General features: G+C 44.0%; 2 protein-coding genes across 2 annotated transcripts; one reads left to right on the forward strand and one right to left on the reverse strand.

The window, feature by feature from the left end:
- Positions 1 to 5,420: 5,420 nt before the first annotated feature.
- LOC138618621 (nuclear pore complex protein DDB_G0274915) lies at positions 5,421 to 22,075 on the forward strand. The gene is made up of 4 exons (XM_069694487.1): positions 5,421 to 6,145; positions 12,509 to 12,728; positions 13,608 to 13,841; positions 16,912 to 22,075. The coding sequence occupies exons 1-4, from the start codon at positions 5,873 to 5,875 to the stop codon at positions 19,473 to 19,475; spliced, it is 3,291 nt and encodes a 1,096-aa protein (XP_069550588.1). The 5' UTR covers positions 5,421 to 5,872; the 3' UTR covers positions 19,476 to 22,075.
- On the reverse strand, positions 20,579 to 23,961 carry ttc9c (tetratricopeptide repeat domain 9C). Its single transcript, XM_069694488.1, is given in 5 exon segments — positions 20,579 to 21,115; positions 22,126 to 22,308; positions 22,560 to 22,824; positions 22,826 to 22,918; positions 23,856 to 23,961. Coding segments are annotated over 4 exon segments (678 nt in total). The 5' UTR covers positions 22,898 to 22,918; positions 23,856 to 23,961; the 3' UTR covers positions 20,579 to 20,957.
- Between the last annotated feature and the right edge of the window lie 3 nt (positions 23,962 to 23,964).

Genomic DNA, 23,964 nt, shown 5'->3' on the forward strand with positions numbered 1-23,964 from the left:
GGAAGTAAGCAAACCCCACTGAGCTGCTGTGACCGCTGGAGTTTTATAGGAGGCAGATCTGGGAGGAGTCGCAATGTGACACCTGCAAACAAAGACACACTCCACATTGTGGTGGGCAGCATATGGATGCAGGGGTGCGTGCGTGCGTGCGTGTGTGTGTGTGTGTGTGTGCCCTATTTACTGGTTCAGACCAAATTCACACGTACTGGTTATCTCACTCAGTATTATCACAGCTGCTTGTCATATCGGGGCTCCTGTCAGGGAAGACAGAAGTATAATGAAGGCCGCCCACCGTGAGGAGCATAAACAACACATGACGAACAAGAACCTCAGAGGAGCCTCCAGGCCCCGGACAAGGCAAACATAAGTTGTCAAACTTAAAAACTGGCTGCCAAAAATTAGAGCAACCAAATCATGACACTTGACGACTCTACATTTGATCAAGTTGTTAACATCTGACCTTTGTCCTCGCTATCTGCTGGCCATGGTCATCATATTTTATAATATGACTTTTTGTTCATATTGTGGATGACATGCTATAGTATGACTTTTTTTCATATTTTGAACGACATGCTATAGTATGACTTTTTTCATATTTCGGACGATAGATAGATAGATAGATAGATAGATAGATAGATAGATAGATAGATAGATAGATAGATAGATAGATAGATAGATAGATAGATAGATAGATAGATAGATAGATAGATAGATAGATAGATAGATAGATAGATAGATAGATAGATAGATAGATAGATAGATAGATAGATAGATAGATAGATAGATAGATAGATAGATAGATAGATAGATAGTTACTTTATTAATCCCACAAGGGGAATTTTTTTCACTACAGCAGCATTATAGGTACAGGAAAGCAATAAAACAGTAAAAAATATTAAATATAAAAATGCACAGTATATACAATAAAATAGAATAAAATAAAATAGAATAATTAAATTAAATTAAAACCACCTTTTCCAGGCTGTCCAGTTTGCAGCCGATGATGGAGCCGGCCTTCTTAACCAGTTTGTTAAGTCTGTTGGTGTCGCCGGCTCCAATGCTGCTAATTGTTTCCTCAAGAAAAAGAGTCGACTCATCCCCTTCTTGTAGACAGCGTTGATGTCAGTCTTCCAGTTAGGTTAGGTTAGGTAGTTACTTTATTAATCCCCGAGGGGAATTTTTTTCACTACAGCAGCATACAGGAAGCAACAGATAATAATAGAATAATAAAAAGCAATAAAATAGCAGTAAAAATATAAAATATAAAATGCATAGTATATACAGTATATACAGTACAGTATATATCTATATATATTCAGTCTGTTGTCGATGGAGACACCAGGTACTTGTACACCTCAACAATGTCCACCTCCTCTCCCAGAACTCTCAGCGGTTGTGGAGCCGTTGTCTTCCTCCTGAAGTCGACCACCATCTCTCTGGTCTTGGCCACATTCAGGAGCAGGTGATTTCTGCCCGCCCACTCCACAAAGTCCTCCACTACTGCCCTGTACTCATCCTCCCGTCCGTCCCTTATACATCCCACCACTGCAGAGTCATCAGAGAACTTCTGCAGATGGCAGGACTCTGAGTTGTACTGGAAGTCAGTGGTGTATAAGGTGAACAGGAAGGGAGACAGAACAGTTCCCTGAGGAGCTCCAGTACCACTGACCACCGTATCAGACAGCACACCGCCCAGACGGACAAACTGTGGTCTGCCTGTCAGGTAATCAGTGATCCAGGAGACGGTGCACGTGTCCACCCCCACCACCCGCAGCTTCTCACTCAGCAGCAGTGGTTGGATGGTGTTGAATGCACTGGAGAAATCATGGCGTCGATGGTGGAAGAGCCCTTTGAAGTTGAGGGCTCTGTGTCCATGCAGCTCACCCGGGGGGACAGAGGGAGGAGGGGGGAAGGCAGCAGAGGTGTTTGGGAGGTGTGAGGTGTGGAGATGACAGATGAGGGCGGTGAACTAAACCTGTTGAAGAAACAGTTTAGCTCATTGGCCCTCTCCAGGGAGCCCCCTGGTTGTCTCTCTCTCCCTTTGAAGCCAGTAATCTCCTTCACACCTCCCTCACATTGTTCTGCTGGAGTTTGGCGTCCAGCTTCCTCCTGTAGGAGTCCTTGCACTCCCTGAGCTTCTCCTTAAGGTCATGCTGCACTCTCCTGAGCTCCTCCCTGTCCCCAGACCTGAAGGCTGCTTTCTTCTTATTAAGAAGCACTTTCAGGTCACCGGTGATCCACGGCTTGTTGTTGGGGAAGCAGCGTACAGTCCGGGATGGTACGGTGGTGTGTTCACAGAACTTGATGTATTCTGTGATACAGTCCGTCATGCTGTTGATGTCCTCCCCATGTGGTCCACACAGCACATCCCAGTCCGTGGACTCAAAGCAGTCCTGCAGGGCGTCTTTAGCCTCCTGTGTCCACCTCCTCACAGTCCTGGTGGTCACAGACTGCCTCTGCACCAGAGGAACATACTTTGGTGTCAGCAGGACCAGGTTGTGATCAGACCTACAAAGGGGGGAAGGGCAGTAGCACTGTCTGCATCCATGGCATTAGCATACAGTAAGTCCAGACTTTTATTGTTCCAGGTGGGGCAGTTAACATACTGGTGCAAAGTTGGCAGTGCTTTATCCAGACTGGTTAAAGTCTCCAGTAACTGCCAAAAATGCACCGGGATGCTCAGTCTGCAGTTTGGACACAGTGGAGTGGATGGTGTCCACTGCTGCCTCTACGTCAGCTGATGGAGAAACGTACACAGCGATAACAATGGCGGACGAGAACTCCCTCGGCAAATAATACGGGCGCATCCCCACGGCTAGAAGTTCAATGTCTGGGCTACAGAAACGTTCCTTCACACACACACACATGGTCGGGATTGCACCACCTCTTGTTCACATAGATTGCAATCCCTCCACCTTTCTTCTTGCCGCTCTGCACAACATCTCCGTCCGCCCAAACAGTCCTGAAGCCGGGTACGGCCGCACTGTGATCTGGGAAATGTGAGTGCAGCCATGTCTTAGTGAAACACATGATGCTGCACTTCCGGTATTCCCGCTGGGTCTTTACCAGCACGCCAAGCTCATCAGTCTTATTGGCCATGGACCTCATGTTCCCCATTAAAATCGCCGGTACCGATGGTTTATATAACCGATGGTTTATATATTATATAGACATGCTATAGTCTGACTTTTTTTTTTTTTTTTTTCATATTTCGGACATGTAGTATGGCTTTTTTGTATTTTGGATGACATGCTATAGTATGATTTTTTTTTCATAAATCTGTACGACATACTATAGAATGACTTTTTTCATATTCTGTACGACATGCTATTATATGACTTTTTTTCATATTTTGTACGACATACTATTTTCATATTTTAGACGATACGCTATAGTATGACTTTTTGTAAACAGCTAAGTAACAAGATCATTTCAGGCCTATTTTTCTGGAGCAGTCCAATATCACATGGTCTTCATGAGCAAAAACAGATTTCTAAGGAAAGTGTCAATGGTCAAGATTTATATTTTTATGAACTTAAAGTCAGGGAACCGAGCAAAGTCTGTCTACTGATAAAGACCATGTGATTTGATCAGAAGCTCCTGAGGAACTGACATGGTTTGTTGCTCAGGCTCTCTTTGATTGAGACATTTTTCAAATGTCTTTTTTGCCCACTATGTGGAGCATTTTTCTGTGTATCTGAACACTTCATATAATGAAAGCACTAAAATCTCTATCATAATCGCCCCATTGGTGCATTTGTTTTCCTGAAGATGCTTCCATGCTGTGTATATTTCAGTTTATTAATTACATCGAGCTAAAACTAATTCAGTTTAATGCAACCAACCTGCAGTAAGTGTCTCCATAATAAAGCTCTAATGTTCTGTTTTTGTCAACCTATTTTAACGTTGGTTAGATTTTATTAGCTTTTTGGAGGCTTTTTGGAATGCTGTTAAACTGTCTCGTGTTATACAAGCATGCGTTTCTAATATTTTGTACACCACATTAAAAACTGGCTGCTCGTTAGGTACGGCTGTTTTGTTTCTTAGAGGTGGAGGTCCTGCAGTCAGGTTGCAGTTTGTGAACCACCAGCCTGTGGAAATGGAATCAAGACCAGCTGCCCTCATGTGGGTGAAGATCACCCTCTGCTGGTTTAAAAGTGGCACCAAAATGTTCTGCACTTTTATAGACACATTATTTACATATTTACAGTCATATAGATGTTTCCAGCAGCCCCACCAGGAAGTGATAAAACTCAAATAAAGATAATATCAAATGCAAGTGCCAGGAGGTTTGTATGCAGCAAAATATCAGAAAGTGCAGGTAAAGCCATTAGCTTTAATAACAACAACAATATCTTCTATTGGTTTCAGAAGAATCTGAATATTATTTCATTTCAGAAAGATGTCAGGATTCATCTGTTAGAGGTTTTACAACTGTTCTGTTGAGCCTGTTTTGCATCCTCTCTGCCTTGGTCACCTCCAAGCTGCCCTTATTTCCAGTGCAAACAGCAAACTGCACAGGGCATCTTATTTATTCGGAGACCAATCAGCACTTCATGCTCTGAAATTATACTCCAGGTTTACTGTGTCTGCTGCCTTGAAGTAATTTGATTTTTTTTTGTTTTTTGTTAAAAAAAAAAAGTAAGAATAGTCACCATGTGAGCACAAATTCAAGTAAGATGATAAGAGCTGGGTTTTGATACCGAAAAGGCACAGCTACAAGATTTTGGTAAGAATTATGATGTATTTTGCTGTAAATAAAAGTCCTTTGACAAAGTAGGAAAAGCTTGTGTCGCTAAATAACATCTTCAAGTCATGCCAGTGAGACAGATTCTGAAACTGTAACAGCTGATTGGAATTCGGTCGAAATATCATGAAGAAAAAACGATTTCTTACATGACAAAAGTTGTAAAGTTTATTGGGAATATTGTCACTGTAGGTCAAAGTGTGGTATTGTGGGCCCCAGTGTTTTCACGTGTACGGCTATTCATTCTTGTAGTGTACAGAGTTTGTAACTCCCATCATAACTCCACCTACTTTACACCTGTGAGGAGGTGTAAGCAAACAGCAGAACTGTAAACACTTGCAGCGTTCACGGTCTTTAATTTGGTTTAGTTTCCATATTAAAAATTGGAGTAGAAAGTAGCCCACATACATTTTCCCCTGGTGCAGTGACCAGAGGCAAAAGTAGTCCACAAGCAGGCCTACCTAAAAACTGCACCACAGGAAATACAGCCTACTTGGTTACTCGTGAGGGACCGACAGTCATTATTTATTTTGTCGCCTGCTGTATCCTGCACACCGAAGTTGGACAGCCGAGGGATTTGTCACGCGTCCATTCGAAAAACTTGGCCGTCCAATCGTAGCACATCTCGGGCGCAGTGGCTCCTCCTCTCTGCTGCCCGCTACCACATGTAACGCTATCACCCTCAGTCTGTCTGTTGCATTGTCTCATTGGGGACGCAGCGCACGGATTCCAGCACCGTGGTCGCTTCACCGGACCGACAAACGCGTGAGTGACAGAAAGAAAGGACAATGTCAACAGGAAATCCAGCCTGGATGAGGATGAGACGCGGCTGAATGATGTTTCCTCAGTCTGCCGCTGGATTCATTAATTCTGGTCTCGTGCCAGTCAGCAGGGCTGCCTGAAGCGGTGGGCTGCATGGCACGGCACGGCACAGATGGACAGGATTACACTCTCTTTAATGTTGCGTTCATTCAGGCCGCTGCTATGATTGTATCGCTCCTCCGGACCTGTGTTGCTCTACCTGGTGCAGGACCCTAGCCCATTCATTCCTCTCATCCGTTGCACGGTATCTGAGTGGTGGTCAGCGGTGCGCCGCGGTTCCCCCTGCCGGGCACCCTGACAAGGATGGCCGCCCGCCGCGGCGGCTGCGTGAACTCGCTTTGGTCGGGCACCGAGCGCGTTCGCATCGGAGAGCGCCTCAAAGCGACGCTGGCCGGTGTGCTGGAGCTGGAGGTGCTCAGGTGCAAACACTTGGAGATGGTGGACGCCGCTCTGGAGGACCGAGCGTCTGCCGCCGACAACGCCGAGGAGCCACAAGCCACGGAGGAGGGGAGCGGAACCCCGGAGAGCGCCGCCTCGGATGCCGAGCATGGCTCTGCGGCATCCCGCAGGCAACAGGTCAGTTAGTGCGTCTGTCAGCTCGTTGCCCGGATCTCTACATGACAAGATTATTAAATATGGATGCGGGATGATGGTGATCTGCCAACAAGCCGTCCCTCTACGGCTCACTAGACAGATTTTATCGCTGCCTGGCGGCGCATGGCTGTGCCGAGGGCTGAATTCCCAATTGATTGAGATGATGCCAGAGACCATCCGAGCAGCAGCAGCAGTGTGTGGCCGTCATATGGAGCAAATGTCATTGAGGTCAGGGATCCAGGACCAGCTACCGTCTGGCTCTGTGCCCTGCCTCAAGGTTAAACAGGAGGATGTGTCGGGATAGAGGCGCTAAAATCAGGTGTAGGCATTAACACACAATCAGGCACTGCTGCCTTTTTTTTTTTTTGGCTCCGGCCGGTAAGCTCATCGGCTCTAAAGGTCACTGTGGCTCACAGTTTGCCTTCAAATTATTCTGATCACAATATGAAGGTTTACTCCATCACTCTGTCTAAAAAGTTAAGTTTTGGTCCTTTACTGCGAAAATCCTTAATGATCCTGTGGGACCAACCCAAAGAGGGTGAGGGTGTTTGAGCTGAGGCTGCCTTCAAACACACACACACACACACACACACACACACACACACACACACACACACACACACACACACACACACACACACACACACACACACACACACACACACACACACACACACACAGAAAGCAACACATTTCCCAAAGTTTCCCAGAAATGGATACGCAGGTCTTTTTGTGTTGAGAATGTGGGTTGACATGTAATAAAGGAGGACAGGGTGTGAACTGGTCCCATCCTGAGGCCTGAATACTGAGAATGTAGCTGCTCTGGTCCATTATTTGAGAACATGAGCCGAATTTGAACCTCATGAAGTTATAAACACCTGCTGAAAATGAGAGGATAAAGGTGAATTTGGGTGCACCCAGCAGGTTAGAAATGCCTGAATCTGAAATGGGAATTGACATGAAAATACCAAAATATAACAGAAACAGGGAAAACTAAAAAAAAATATCAATTAGAGGATTAACAGAAACACAAGTATTTTTAATAATATCCTGTAGCTGCAGGTTCTTAATGGGGATTTGCTGATTTAGTTTGTCTTTTGTGATAATAAACTAAATATAATTTCATTTTGGGTTGTTGGTTGGGCAAGACAAGCAATCTGAAGATTGGATAGATGAATAATGAAAATAATGGTTAATTTCAATTTTAGAAATATTTAATTATCCTCTTTTCAGCAGTTAAATAGAATTTTAAATACCAAAACATCATCAAAAAGAAGCTGAAATAATCTGAAATGGACTTTTTTTTATGTTTGGATTCACTGCATTGCAAGTGTGGTGCTGTGTAATTTTGTATTAAATAAATCTTGTGCGGATTGTCATTGAATCATTTCCAGACCTGACAAACCTGTGACATGAAGGGGTCAGGTTGGATTTTGAGCTGAAAGGGTCAATTGATAAGTGGATTCTGTCATGTTTTCAAGGCTGGATTGCCAAACATGTTCTGGTAAACAGATTAATCAATAATGAAACTAATCATGAGTTGCAGGTCTAGGGAATGCTACAGCCCCTTTTTCAGTGGTCATACGACACTAATTTTAAACCAGCAACTTTCCATGGCATAGATGGCCTAGTTTAATGAAAGGACCTTCTGTCCTGCAGCGATTTTGTACAAGAAGATCAAACTATCGTCAGAGATTCTATGCAGTGGTGCAGACTTGTTTTCTTTTAGATCTCAAGTGCACTGCTGCATGTTGTTTCACTCCAGATCAATTTGTCATGGATTATCTGTGGATCATTTCCAGATTTGATAAAACAGTGACACTGCTGTTTTTTTTTTTTTTTTTTTTTTTCGGTTTTGGATATGAAACTGGCTACATTGATAACATTTCAATGTTATTCTGAGAAAGCAAAAAATGCTTTGCACAAACTGTGATTACACTTTGTTCTTGATACCAGTGTGTGGTATTACTCAGCACCCTGCGGCATATTAATACATGTTCTGTTTTAACCAGGCTACAGCTGAGGTCATCTTTGCAGAATGGTGTGTTTATTTGGCAAAATAATATGAAATCATACCACTGAATAGGCCGCAGCAGAGACACTTGAAGTCGTGAATCATTTTTTATCAGTGCAGGCGCAAAAATTGCAGTCCCGTCTGAGACTGCATGGATGTGCCGCCTTCCTCACCGCCCACCTGTCAACATCTCCTCTGTAGTTCCCCCCGTGGTGCTGAGAGATCCTGTGGAGAGGCCAAGCAGCATTGCTCATTCTCACCTCTGAAGGGAGCTGCCGGTGTAGCAGAGCACGCTGGCACGCTGCCCTTTGCCAGCCTTCGCCGACAAACACACAACATTTGCAAATCAATGCAAACAAATTGCTGCTCCTGTTGTTGCAAAAGTGACCTCATCTAGTTTCAACTGTGCAGCAGCTGTGGAGAGAACAAGAGAAATAAGTGGAAACCTGCTGTTTTATTTACTAGAATCGAGGTAAAGATTCACCTACAATAGCATTATATTTATTATTCATTTAATTTGCTTTGAAAAATACAGATTTGTCTGCTTTTATAAATATAACTATCTTGTAAACTGAGGATTTGGTGACTCATAACAATGCGCTCTGCTTCAACACATTTTTTTTTCATTTTTTTTTTCATTTTGCAATTAAACTCTTGAAATGTGATTCACCTTTTCTTTACTAGCAGAGAAAGAGGACAGAAGTTATCACTGAGCAAATCCATATTTGGCAGGTCAGGATTATGAGTGTATGATGTCATCTGTGATGGAAAAATGCAGATTAAAATGATCACGTGACTTGATTCAGCATCTGTGAAGCACGCAGGTTTATGAACAAAATAATTACATCTGTTCAAAAATAAGGCGGCAAGGCTTGAAAAGACATTAAATTTGCATTTATATTGTAAATAATTCAGTTTTATGCAATATGTTTTTAGAAATAGAACGAGCTTTGATTTATTGCATCCTAACTGAACTTCTTAAAATTGTACAATGTAATGTTGTACAAACGAGAAGGAAACGGGATGTCGGTTGGTGTTGGTGGAATCCTCACTGTTGCAATTCAGTGTGTCTTCACTGAAGATACTACACAGAGGACAGGAGTGGGAGAAGGAGGGAATATGTTGCAGAGATTGTCTCGATTCACAGACCTGCAAAAATTAATCGATTGACATGAACTTAACCAGCAGCTATTTTGATTATCAACATCTTTTCTGACATTTTCGAGCATTCAGCTTATCAGATGTTAAAATCGGCTGCTTTTTCTTGTCTTAACTCTAGAGCTGCAACATTAGTTGATTGATCAATGACCTAAAAGACAAAAAACTAGATTTCCAACTATTTTGGCAATAGATTAATAATTTTTAGTAATTTCTTAAATTAAAAATATGATAAAATCCTCTGATTCCATTAATGTGAATATTTTCTGGTACCTTTAGTTCTCCATGATTATGAACTGAATATCTTTTTGTTCTGGACTGTTTGTCGGGACAAAACAATACATTTTAGACTTCTCTTTGGGCTTTGGGAAACTGACATTTTCCATCATTTTCTGACATTTTAAAGACTAAGCAGCTGATCAATTACTCACTAATGAAAATAATTATTATCTGCAGCCCCATATCAGACTGTAGTAAACTGAGTATCTTTGGACAAAAAAACAGCACCCGAGGACATTACTTTAGTCTTCATGAAACTGAAATATGTAATTTCATTGATTTTGGATGTTTATAGACCAAACAGCTAATCAATTAATCAAGAAAATGAGTTAGATAATTGCCAGATGCAGCCCTAAGCACTGCCGTGTGTGCTATGCTGAAGTCAGTCTGTCATCAAATTAGGTTTAGCACTGGAAAGCATCATCTTACATGGAGAGCCATTACCTCAACTTGTGGAGTGAGACAGCTTTTGTCTCTCTGTTTGCCTCGGGATCTTTCTGAGCTCACAGCTAAAGTCTGTAATGTTGATACTTTTGTGCGCTGTGAAACATCCACAAGAATGTTGCAGAAAAGCTTCTCTCAGAGAAGAGGAAACACAGCGTGGGCTGTCTTTAAATTTCAATTGCAGATTAATAATGCATGAAACGATAAATACTGCGCCGTGTTTGAATGAACAAGTACCTCTCATCAGACACTCGCTCTGTCCTGCACTGTTTGACCAAATTACTCTGCCTCATCATGGCAACCGCTGCAATGTCATAATGTGCCTATCAAGAGAGGTGTCCTGCGTGTGCAGCTGCGGCCACTGTAGCATTATTATCCAATCGACCCATACATTTTCCTCATGTTGTTCCAGAGGGGCTGCTCTTCTCCCACACAGGAAGGGCTATCATATTACAGACCCCCACCCGGCTCTGTCAGTCTCCTATGATTTGATCATGCACTGGTCACTGTGTAACATTATATCCTGTAATGTGCAGTGCATTATGCTGTTGAGGGACAATATGGAAGTGGATTCTTGCAGATATGTACACATTCAAGGGACTTCATAAAGGGTTATTTCACTTCTTTCAGTAGACGGAATTAGAAACTCGTGTTAAGCCCTTGACTGTGTGTTCAGGCTGAGGATGAGTTAAATATTTTGCCGCGCCTGTTGTGCTGTTGTGGGTCTTGTGTGGGAGGAGAAGCGAGCGAGAGTTAGAGAGCGAGCAGCTGTAGCTATGGTGAGTAGGGGGCGGCTGGCTCGAAGGATATTATAGAAGCGGGAGGGGGGGATTATTTGTCAAGGGGAGTGTGGGGGAGGTGGGGGTCCTTCAAGATGCCCTTCTCTCTCACCCGGCAACCGCTCACCCCCTCCTCACCGCCCTCACTCACTCCGTGACTCACTCTCTCATTTCTGTCTCTTTTTTTGTCCCTCTCACTGGTTTTGGTCACCCACTCAGCCACGACTCACTGTAGACTCACTGGGGAAAAAATAAGCAGGGGACGGGATTTCACAGAGCTGAGGGGAGAGAGAGGAGATAAGCCGAAGACGGGTCAAAGTCTAAAACTCTTTCACCCACTTTTTCTTTCCTTCCTTTCGTCTTTCCTCCTCAGTCCATCCCCCCTTTCCTTTCTGCCCTCTTTGTTACGTCATCTGTCTTCTCCTATTATCTTCTGAATCCCCCTCCTCTGCTGCCACCCAGCAGTGAGTCACTACCTGTATTGTTTCCTCAGTAACAAGAGGATTGATCAGCGCCACTCACAGTGTTTCTGTTGTCTGGGCTCCATCGGACTAATGCAGGGGCTCTTGGCTGCTGTCCTGGAGGGATGGGTTGGGGATTTGGAGGATAATTGGAGGAGGGGGTTTACTCTACCGAGCACTCACTAATCTGGGAAATGGAGGCACTTTGCTAAGTTGTCAGGGCGATTGTTATTCTTGTTGTTGTGTGGGGGTGTGTGGGGCCTCATTCCTGGCTGTTCTGGGAAGTGTGGTGTGACATCATCAGAGCGTGTGCCTGGTAAATTATATCATGGATGTGCAGTTTTACATGTCTCCTCACATGGATCTAATTGTGTCTGCTCTGGCAAAGACATGCAGAGGGTCAAAGAGTTGCGTTTTTTTAAGCATCAGTTTCATGGAAAGTATAAGGACATTTATTCAACTACTTTTATGTACAAATTTCCATTTGATACTACTAACTTCTATTTTACAGGATTCCACATTGTAGTTTTTACTCCATTACTGTTATCCAACAGCTGTAGTTATTGTTTGTTTTCAGATTAAGATTTTACATTTAAAAAAATTAAACAAAATAAAAAAGAACATGTTAAGACTGACCCAGTAGTTCCAAGCCTTTTCATCGTGTGAGGCCTGATAAAGTATATTTCTAAGCAGTACATCAGCATCTACGGCACTGCTTGAAACTAATTTAGATCCTATCTGACTGACACATCATTTGCAGTTAGCATTGGTGACTACTCCTCTCAGTCTGCCCCTTTTACCTGTGGGGTACCTCAAGGGTCCATTTTAGGTCCACTTCTGTTTTCATTATATATGCTGCCTCTTGGGTCTACCTTTAAAACTCACAATATTGCCTATCACCTCTATGCTGATGATAGTTATGCCTACCTCTAAACCTGACTGGTTCCTCTGTAATTCTTTAATAACTTGTTGGACCAATTTTGAAACTTGCCTTTCTCAAAACTGTCTCAGTCTAACTGAAGATAAAACTGAGATTTTGGTGCTCAGTCTCTTGCTGGCAGCAGAGTCACTTGATAATATTCCATGTTGTCTTGGTTCTATTGCACTCTACTTTAAACCTCATGTAAAGAACCTGTGTGTTATTTTTGATTTCTCTCTTAAAGTAGCATTCATAATTTTACTCAGCTCTGTATTATAACTTTTTTTTCAGGCTCCCTCTCCCTCAGATACAATGGTACTGCCCTGTCAGACCAGCCCAGAGGACAGCAGCAGTAATTCAGGGGATGGGACAGCCCACCTCTCATCTGGCAGGGGGAGTAACTCTCGCTGGTCTACGCTGTCCTGGGACGCCCCCTCTGACCTGCTCTCTCCCCCAACCCTGGACCTCAGTGGTGTGGTCCACCTGGACAGTGACTCCAGACCTAGTTCAGGTAAATACAACTAAAGACTAGTGTGATAGCAGCACTGACCTGTACAATGGCCAACAGTTTGTCACCTTCTAATACAACTATAGCTCACCTTGAGCGATTTCCCATTAAACATTAACCGCACTCTTTTTTTTACTGGTGTTTGCTTGCACTCTATGTGACTTGGCACTGACTCATTCTTTCTCCATCTGTCAACTTTTCTGACTTTCTTGTACAACTCTTATCCAGCCTCTGCTCCCTGTGCCTCGAGAAGCATTTCTTTCTCTGGCATGTACTCACTTTTTAAAACTATTATTTACTTTCTTTTCTGAAAACTGTACAAATGTAGCAGTGATACAGCACTGTGACGCCTTTCTCCTGGAATTTTAATGAAGTTTGAGTTTCTGTAGGCGATGTCTTGTATTTGTTTAGCTAGTTTTTACTGGCCTTACAAACTACACATTTAGACGTCTAAACTAACAGGACAGAGCTGTTTCGAAAAGGCAGCGTAAAACTTAAAGGTGAAATGTGCAGGAGCAGATAACAAGATAGTAGCATTTATGACATCCATTTGTATTCTCCTATTTGATCATTTTTAAAACTAAATTCAACTTAACTAGTGACATTGGAGATACCTTAAATACAGAGGCCATTGTGAGCAGTCCACGAAAGAAGAAAAAGAGAAATCAGTAAAAACAAAAAATACGAGTATGCTCAGGAGTGAGTGTCTTCCTGATATACAGATTCAATAATAATACAGATGACCTAACAGACAGCATATTACATGACAACCAGAGAAGTCAGGACCCAAGGTAGCTATATATCCTGGCCAGCATTTGACAGAACCTGCTGGTGTCTTGTCGCTTATACGACTCATGTGTGCCCTGAATTTCTTTTGTCAAGGTTTCTATTCAGTGAGCGGGAGCTCTCTCTCAGACTCTTGCTACTCAGTGTCCAGTGATGCAGCTCACTGCGGACCGGTGCCACCTGCCAGACCCCTGAAGCCGTGGGAGCAGGTTCCTGTGTCTGCAGACAACACTGACATCCTGTGGTCAGAAGGTGCGGTGCAGCTGCAGCAGGCTGAGCTCCAAAGCAGCCAGGAAGACGCTGAACCAACAGAAGAGACACCAGTGTCAGGTGAGCTGGTGTAGGCAAGCGATCCATGTCCAGCAGTCACTTGGTTCAGAAAGGTCAACTGAAGATGGGTCAAAGCATTGTTTTGGCAAAGGTCTTCTGTCTGGATACATAAATAAATAAATATCTAGTGAATTGAATCCAAAATTAAAACTGCAGGCAGTGATATAATGGTCCTCGCACGCTGCACGTCAGGGATCCAGTGGGTCGGGGCCGCCGGCTCCCCGACGTGCACCACGCGAGGGTCCGCATATTACCGCTTGCAGTTTAAAACATTTTCTCGATCTCGTTCCTAATTCTTCTTTAAAAAAAGTTGCCTTTTTTTGGCAGCTTTAACATCTTCAAAAACTCATGAAAGTTGGTGCCTGACGCAAGTTGCGTAAGGTTTGGAGCATTGTTTGACGTAAAACATCAACTTCCTGTGTCACGGAGAAACATCAAACTTAACTGCATCGCCCTAGCTATACTATATACAAACATTTATTTTGGGTCACTTTTTGGACGACATGCTACGTCTTTTTTTTTTTTAATCACTTTTTGGAGTATGACTGACATGCATGCCTCAAGTGGGGATCGAACCCAGTTACTTCTCACTGTGAGGCAACTGCTCTAACCACTGCACCACTGTGTCATACTATAGCATGACTTCCAAAACATGTCGTCCAAATTATGAAAAAAAATTCATACCATAGCATTAAAATGTATTAATGGGATTGGGGGGATAAAGTTTGTGGTAGTTCAGACAGAAATCCAAGAAGACACACCCTTTATTTTTTGTTATTGACTTGTATTTGAGTTGTTATTTTGTTTTGTATTATTGACCTTTGGTTTGGTATTAGTATGACTGCATTTACAACACAAACCCGAAACCGGCAAACCCGCAACCATGTGGCTTACCCTTAGAGGGACTCGCCCTCCATGAAACGTGTCGCTTACCTTTAGAGGGACTCACCCTCTGTGAACTGTGTGGATGACCTTGAGTGTCCTCATGAGGTCGTTTGCAGCTCTGAAGCAGCGTCGTAGACCGCTGGACTATTTTCAGTGCTGAAGAACTACTCGCGGCGGAGAAAGTGTTTCACAGAGTTCACTCAGAGCTTCCAGTGACTCAACCGACAGTCTGGTTAACTCAACAGGTAAAAGATTCGACTTCTAGATTCAACCAAGTTTGGTTCAAATTCCACCTTGGCCTGTTGATGGTGATTCAACTTTTAGTGAAGCTGAAATGTTACAGGAACATATTTAATATCACTGCAGACCCCCTTGAAAACATGTATATCTACTATCCAAAGAATGTCTGCAGCAATTTTGGTCACATTTGAATGAATATTTATGGAAGGTAGAGTTATAGGTTGCAGTGAACCAAAAATTTGTCACATTGCATAGTATCTCCCGGGAAGATTGGTGGTGCAGTGGTTAGCACTGTTGCCTCTCAGCAAGAAGATTAGGGATGCGATTCCCCCCTTTGTCATAAAGACTAAAAATGGTGACTAAATTCAAAATGGCGGAATTCCTATTGAGTTGACGTAATGGTGCATTGGAATTTTTTGTATGTCTCGGTGTGATACACGTCCACCGACTTTCGTGCATTTAGGTAAATGTAGCCACTGGAGCATCTGTTTAGGGGGCACTAGCGAGCCATTAGGCCACGCCCACTTGCAACTCCACTAAAATATAAAATTGTTTGCCAGGAGAGATGCGTGTACCAACTTTTATGAGTTTTTCTTTGTTGCCAGCAGGGGGCGCTATGACTATTAGCGAATATTACCATACGGGTGTCTTCAGGGCGGGACTGTTATCAAAGATGTAATGTTTGAGGAAGATTGGAATATATACATAAAAGTTACAGTCACTTGTAATTTCATGGCAAGACGCTCAAAATGGCCGCCACGCCACGGGCACACCAATCGACGAAAACAAAATCTTTTGATAACTTTTCATCTCTCAGGTGTTAAGATAAGAGAAACAAAATTGCAAGTTGGTCCGATGAAATCTGTAGGAGTTCGTTAAAATACACCATGTGCGAAAAGCCAAAACTGGTGACCTGTTTAGTTGAGGTCATAATGCCACGAGACATTTTTTTGTACATCTTGGTGTTATACACGTCCAACAAATTTGGTACATGTAGGTTAAACTAGGAGCCGGGGCTACAGTTTAGGGGGCGCTAGCGAGCCATTTGGCCACGCCCACGCGCAAAACACATATCAGATGTATCGTCTCACCACCCCGGATGTATGCGTCACATTGCCGCATCGCCATTGGCGACGCCCTTTGACGAAGTCAAACTAACTTCTCAATATATCATCAACCACATGTTAAGGCTATTCTGACCCGACTTTAGGTTCATGTGATCAACCAGCTCGACGTAGCATGTGAGAGTATGAAAAGTGTCATTTCCTGTTGCCAGCAGGTGGCGCTATGACTATAAGCGAATATTACCATGCAGGTGTGTTCAGGGCCAGACTATTATCATACATGTACATAAGATTTACAGCAATTTGTAGTTTCATGGCGAGACGCTCAAAATGGCCACCACGCCATGGGCACACCCATCGACGAAAACAAATTATTTTGCTAACTTTTAATCCCAAACATGTTAACAGTGCACTGACAAAATTTCAAGTTGATCCGACAAAATCCCTAGGAGGAGTTTGTTAAAGTACAATACGTGTGAATCGGGCAAAAATGGCAACGAAATTCAAAATGGCGGACTTCCTGTTGAGTTGAGGTAATGGTGCAATGTAACTTTTTTGTTCGTCTAGGTGTGATACACATGTCCACCGAATTTTGTGCATGTAGGTAAATGTAGCCGCCGGGGCATCTGTGAAGGGGGCGCTAGCGAGCCACTTGGCCACGCCCACTCGCGACTCCACTAAAATACGAAATTTTTCGCCGGGAGTCAAGCGTGTACCAACTTCATGAGTTTTTGAGTATGATAAAGCCTCCAAAAATGCCGTTGTTTACAGAGATTCATAATAATTGCTTGAATAACAATAGGGCTTTCGCACCATCGGTGCTTGGGCTCCAGTAAAAAAATGTTTTGTCTGAAATTCTTCTTATCTCGTCTATCTTACAGTGCCAAGTAATCTTGAACCAACTGGTCTGAGCTTTCTATCTGACCTCTGCTCAGGGTTCGGTTACTCCCTGATTTCCTCACTCCTCCCGCTTCTCGACCCTGCATCCTCTTCCTCTTCCTCTTCCTCCTCCGGCTCCACCTCCACCCTCCATACAAAACCCCAGCTGGATCCCCGCTACTGCACGGACCTGGTGTCCCGTCGGACCAAAGAGGTCTACTCCTATCCAAGCCCACTGCATGCCGTTGCCCTCCAGAGCCCCCTCTTCACCTCCCAGAATCAGGAGCAATCAGCCTCTGCGAGCCCTGAAGGACCCCAGAATGATGAACCACGAGAGTCAAACAACAACGCAGATCTGCCTCTCCAGCCTCAGCAGCCCCCCACGCAGGCCTCCTTCACCCAGTTGGAGCAGTACATCTCTCGGCTGGCTCGCCAGTACCACGGTCGTGTAACCTCCTCAACCTCTGATCTCCCTGCAGCTGCCACCCTTGGACCAGTCACACATAGAGGCCTTTGTACCCCTGGGAAAAGTCACGGCTCCACCCAGTCCCTGTCTGCCTTTGAGGGCCGCGGTACACCCTCCACCCTGCCAGGTGGAAGCATCACACCCTGTAAGTCATTGTTGGGGAACTCAGCCAGAGTCAGCCTCAGCACCACTGGCAAAAAAGGCACCAGGAATTCAATCAACCTGGGAAACCTTCCGTCAGCAACAGGAGAGGACTTGAACATTAATCTGCATCTCAACCTGAACCTGAACCTGACTCCCGGTTTAAATTCTAGCCGCGGCCTGGGGGACAATCCTAAAAATGGCAGCTGTGGAGCTTTGAGAGGTGACTTCTCTGCAACATCCACTGCCTCTGCCTCGTCAGTGTCCTCTGCTACACCCACCCCAGCCATGAGAGCTCGCCCTCGAATTTCAACTTGCCCGAGCAGTCTGAGCCACCGCAGTTCCCTGGAGGTCCCTTCCGGGTCTGGAACCACTTCTGGATTTGGGTCGGCGTCATTCTGTCGCTCATTGGACTGGAGCAGCGGTGCTCCACCTGAGACTGGACAGTCAGCGTTTGGTACAAATGCTGGATCAGCTCCTGGTTCTCAGCGCAGCAGCTTCATCCAAGAGTCCAGCTCCAGTCCCAAGCTCAGTGAAGACTCCCCCATGGTGGGAGAGATCTCCCGCCTCTCTGGCCTATCCAAGGCTGTTGTGGTTGGACTGATGGAACAAGGCGTGGAGCTGGATATTGACTGCTTCCAGACAGGTGAGGTGAGGGGTCACAGTAAAACTTACCTGACAGCCCAGACAGATCCATCACATGACTACACGAGGCTGACGGATCTGAATCCACAGAGACCAATACAGCTGTCTCTCAGTGTCACCCATTCTCCACAGTCTCAGTCCAGCCTCACCCCTCCTCTCTCACACTCCAACAGCCCCATACATCCTTACCAGTCCATTCACCTCCCCTCTCCTCATTACTCCTCACACTGTCACTACCAGCAGATCCCTTCCCCATCTGACCTTCCCTCCTCCACGGCCTCCTCCCCTGCCTCCCGCTCTACCCCTAGGGGTCGCTCTCCTCCACGCCCTCTGCAGCCCTCCCCCCTGGGTGCTACCCCCCTCTCAGTTTTCCGACGGGATGCACCCTTCCAGTGCTCCCTGCCCCGCACCAGTACCAGGACTTCTCCTTTGGAGCATGGCGGGATCAAACATAGAGGTGGATCGCTGCGGCAGAGTGGGGGAGGAAGTGGCGGCAGCAGCAGGATGAAGAGGGCGGAGGGGGATGGGCTCTACAGAGGAAAGCATGCCTCCCATAAGCTGATCAGGGCAGCCACCGTTAGCAGCTACGCCAGGAGAGACGACTACAGCTCAGCTTGGGCTGAGGAAGAGGAGAAGATGCGAACGGCAGCCCAGACACCCAGGAAGTCCTCCAGCAAGCTCTGGAAGGGCTTTGAGGGACGACTCTGGGGCAAAGACTCTGAAAGCGAAAGGGAAGAAATGGACAGAGCCGAGTACGGCTACAGCTGGAGGAGGAACAGTGTCGGAAGCTGGAGGAGGGAGCACCGAAGGGTGAAGACTTCATCCAGCAGTGGCGACAAGAGGCCAAAAGTAGATAACTCCCCCATCTTCTCAAAGAGGAGGGGGAAAGAAGATGGAGAGAGGCGCAGCTCCAGCCTCAGGCTTTCTAGGAGGGCTCTGTTCAGGAGTGAGTCCCAGGGCTTGCTGGTACCTCGGAACCACAGTGAGGAGCCCACAAAGCGGGCACACTGGGTGTCATCCTTGGATGTGGGGCATGGTGGAATGGGGATCAGCAGAGATCACGGAGTAAGACTGCTAAGAGCGAAGGAGGAGGACAAACGGCTGTCTTCCACTGCTAGCCTCTTCAACCTATCTCGCTCTCAGAGCCTAGACGGCAGCTGCCACTCACTCTCCCCTCTCTCCTCCCCCTCGTTTTCTCCTTCCCCTCCTCCACGGATGCCCCTCCAGCGCTCCAGATCACTGAGGGATTTGGGGAGGAGAGTGTTTGGCTCCATGAGGTCCCTGAGTTTGAAACGGAAGCCATCGAAGAAGTGACACTTGTACAATAAATGAACATCGCACTAGATGCATTTTCCATGTGTTGCAGTCAAAACACCAGTGATGCTTAATATTATATCCGATGTTAACGAAGTGCCATCATTTTTTTTTTTTTATTATTTTCAGTCTTTCTAAGTTTAATGACTGATCAGACAGATACACTGGTTCTACAGTACTGGCCATAAGATATCGGCCAGTCCTCACGGTCACCACCAACATGATGGAAGTTCCTCTCAGGCACATAAAGTCTGTAAAACCTGCTTTTATTTTGTTCTCAATTTCTTTATTCATTCTAGTAATGTTTTTGTACATTTTTAAAGATGTTTATGACCTCACAACAAACTACAAAATTGCTCTCAAACAAACACATTCTGCAGCGTAAAAAACAATGTCTTATAACCTGTGGATCACCCCAAGAGTAGCAAGGAGGAGTGCTGAAGGATGCAGCACGGCCCACAGAGAAATGTAATTGAAGGAAACTAAGGTTCATTTCAGGGTGAATAGTTTGTTTTAGGAGCTGCAAACAACTACCAGCCTTTTAAAATCTTCCTTAGTATGGGTTTGAGTGGAGTTTTTCATAGTATGAATGCTGTTTCAAAGGATATGATGCCTCGACAGGAACACTATTCTGGGATCCTTTCATGGCCGGAAAATAGCGCAATTTAAAAATAATATTGTATAATAACCCACGATGTTGGCTGTAGCGTCATTGCATAATGGTCGAATGCTCCTGTAACCATGAGTATGAATGTGTATGTGCATACTCTCATTCTGCATGCTGTTCTGTGACTTGTTCAGTGAACAATAGCTATTGTGAGAATGTGCTATTCCTCTTTGATTATGGGCAATACTGCCTTTGAAGTACAATCACATTGGCCAGACAATGACCAAAACCAAGCAAATACTCTTTAACTTGATATTTTGCTCAGGATTTTAAAATAAATATTGAAATGATTAAAATGTTGATGAATTATTTGAGATAAATTTGTGGCTTCTCATGGCTTATGACTAATAAAATATACTATCAACTAAACTTGTACTGTGCTGTAAATAACCACATTTATTTTTTGTTTTACAAACAAATGACCACGAGATTGGCATTATTATTTTAAAAATACTTTATTTGAAAACTCACAAAAATCAACATTCACATCACAGACCAGACAATTGCAATCATGAAGGAGTGCATGAACAGTCTCTTTCGCTTTCAGAGGCATTTTTGTGAACACTGGACTTTCTCTCGTTTCTGTGTTGCTAGGAAACTAACTTTTCTGTCCTCGTCTTTCTATTTTCAGCAGCGACATTTTTAGTTTCATACTGATTGCATTCTTGTATTCTGTATAATGAACAACTCGTACTTTCCTGTGCTCCAAAATGTAAAGAAGACGGTACCATTAGCGATTCAAGATGAGTGGACATTCGTGAGGTTGGACAGTCTCTCTCAAGTTGAGGCTTTATTTGGCAGCTTGAGCTGGCAGGCTAAACTCCCTCACCAGCTCCGTTGGTTTGGTTAATCCCTCCCCCAGAGCAGTCCTTCGGGCCAGAGGAAAACATGCCTCGATACATGGCTTTCTCTGTTTGTAACTCCCGATTTAGTTTCTCCTCAGCCCTCTGCAGGTGCTTCTTCACGTTGGCATCTATGAGACAAACGAAGAGGTTTTCTTTTGGGAGGGCGTACTATAACCCACAGGTGCTCAAACATGTAGAGTAGACTAGAAGACAATCTGCTAAATTATGCTGTGAAAATTTTATGTAAATCTGTGACAAAGTCAAGTGTCTTTGGGTGAATATTACCATTATCAGCAGCCTGCTCTGAATCTGCAGAGTGTCAGATTCTTTATCTGAAAGACCTTTGACATTTCCAAAGTTGTATGTTGTTTATTTAATTGGTAATGAGATAAAACATGTTAATTAGTGAGCTTTAGAGGTTACATTTGGACAGTCAGGCTCACAGTTTCTTATTTTCTAGTCTTTATGCTAAGCTGGCACTATTGACAAGAATGTCAATAAGCATATTTCCAAAAGTGTCCAACTATTGCTTTGAGGTGAGGAATACATCATGCTCTGTTGGGCGGTGGATTACATTTCAAATACAAAAGTATCTTGGTGGGAAATGTTCTTTTGTCCGCTTTAGATACTTTACTATATTAAGCGGTTATCAAATATGAAACTGAATCACCATAATTACGATAAACATGAATTGTAATAAGTTTAACAGCTGTTGGAGACCAAGTAGTCATTTGATACAAACATCCATCGACAACAATTTATCAATATATGAACGACTCTCTACACCGGACGTTTCTTTTCATATACTTTTTTGTCAATCCGTCTCCTGAACGTCTGTTGGAAAAGATATTTATAACCTAACCTGCATCGCCCTGACCCAAAGTGTATTCTCACACCCCACGTCTATTTTCCTCACATTTACGCATACAACTACGCTGCAGTGGTACTGGGCTTTGAGTGCTGCCAAGATGTATCCCATGTAGACACTGACAGAGAACTGAAGCTGCTGATGTGTCTGGTGCAGAGGAGTTGTAAAACTGCACAGAGAAACTCAACAATGTATAAATAAATGAGTATTTATATCCACAGTCGCCTAAACCTTCTGTGAATGATGGTAATGTGCTGGCTCTGTTCTTACCATTCGGCTGCTCTCTGCAGGCCTGGGTGAGGTACTGTTTGGCTCTCTGTGCATCTCCGATCTCCAGTGTGGCTACTCCTGCCCTGTAGAGTGCTTTCACATTGCCGGGTCGCCACTGCAGCACCCGCAGACTGTAGTCCAGCACACGAGTGTAATCAACACTCTGTTTCTGCAGTAAACAGGCTGAAAGAGATATCGAATATATATATATATAGATATATATATAGATATATATGTTATACATAGTATACATATTCAACTGTCCCATGATTATTTCCCTAAAAAAACCCCTCTCATAATGAACTGAATTGAATGTGCATAATTTATTAGTTGGCCATGCTCACATTTAGAGGATTATGCTAAAGGATATATATACACGCATATATATTTGTTGTTGTTGTTGTTGGCTTTACATGGTGACAATTATTATGTACCAGCTAGGTTGTTGTAGCAGTCCACTTGTGTGCTTCTCAGTAGAGCCTCCTGTTCAGATGTGAGCTTCGGTGCCTCCGGTCCAAACCCTTTTAACGACGTCATCACATCCGAGTCGAGGGCTCGGAGGACCAGCAGAGCACGGTGATAGCGTCCGATGGCTGAGCGAATGTTCTTCTCCCGGTAGAAAGCGTTTCCTTCCGTTTTCATTTGGGCTGCTTCTTCTAGCGAAGCCCAAACCGGCTTTGTAGGAGTCTGTTGGCGTCTAGGAGGGCTCGCTCTGCTCTGCTGCTGCTGCCCCTTGTATATGCAGACTATTGTCTGCTCCTGCAGCCTCCATCTCTGTAGTGATATGAATTAGCTAAGAGAGAAAAAAAAGATGTAAATGACTGAACTTGTCTATTGTCACAGTGGACTTACAGTCATTGTTTTTTTGTTTTTTTTTAACACAAACAGTTACAAACTGGGGTGCTAAAGGACCAATGTCTAGGATTTAGAGGCCTCTGTTGGCAGAAATGGAATATAATAATAATAATAATAATAATAATGATAATAAATGTCTGGACTGACTGATTCAAAGTCTTTACTCGTGCAAACAGAAGAACAATTTGACACTACTGTTTCTACATCAGAGTCTGAATGGACGAAGACAGACAAATACAGTTCTTCTCCTTTATTTAAGTGGCACTTGAATCAGCTGCAAATTGTTAATGCATTGAGAGCCCACGGCTGGATTGAATGTCATTTTATTGTGAACGATAAATCATCAAAGAACACAGCCTTCGGAGCTAGACATTGTATTATTTAGATACACTATTTAAATGGGGAAAAAGAAGCGGGCGCAGTGAGGGCAACTTACTAATAGGAGCACCGATGAGGAAAGAAGGAAACCGGGCTGATCAATATTAATAATAGTGATTAATTGACGAGATGACTCCCGGTCACAACTCCAGCGTAGCACCGAAACGCTGGTTACCATCTGCCATAAAGCTAAAAGAACAACATCGTGGAGAAAACATACATACCGATGTTGTGATTGTATTTTTTTTTAATTTTTTTTTATGAGTTTGAAGCTCAGCTGAAGCGTCCCGACTATAAACGTGTTAACGGACTTTAACGGTTCTTCTGTTACTGAAACGTTCAAGGTTTTTTTGTTTGTTTGTTGTTGTTGCTCCAGCTAACCGAGCTAGCAGGTGTTAAGCACGCTGACTTCGCCTTCATACTTTCACAACCTTCACGCTGTACTAGAGGTCGGTGTGTTTAAAATGTGAGGAAAGCTTGTCATGCAAGCATCTTACCGTGAAGAGATCATCAACGGGTAGCTTACTTCTTGCGGTTGTCAGTCATGTTTGCTTGCTTCCGTACGGGCGCTTTCTTGTTTTCCTCTGACGGGTAAAAACTTTAACT

Source organism: Brachyistius frenatus, unplaced genomic scaffold (genome assembly GCF_029030835.1).
Source record: "Brachyistius frenatus isolate BFR_SWC_R1_liver_20210118 unplaced genomic scaffold, ASM2903083v1 Contig_17, whole genome shotgun sequence".
NCBI classification, from domain to species: Eukaryota; Metazoa; Chordata; class Actinopteri; family Embiotocidae; genus Brachyistius; species Brachyistius frenatus.

Coding starts and splice junctions, on each gene's coding strand:
- LOC138618621 (XM_069694487.1), top strand. CDS start 5,873: ATGGCCGCCCGCCGCGGCGGCTGCGTGAACTCGCTTTGGTCGGGCACC. Junction 12,729..13,607: donor TGACTCCAGACCTAGTTCAG/GTAAATACAACT, acceptor TCTTTTGTCAAG/GTTTCTATTCAGTGAGCGGG. Junction 13,842..16,911: donor AGAAGAGACACCAGTGTCAG/GTGAGCTGGTGT, acceptor TCTATCTTACAG/TGCCAAGTAATCTTGAACCA.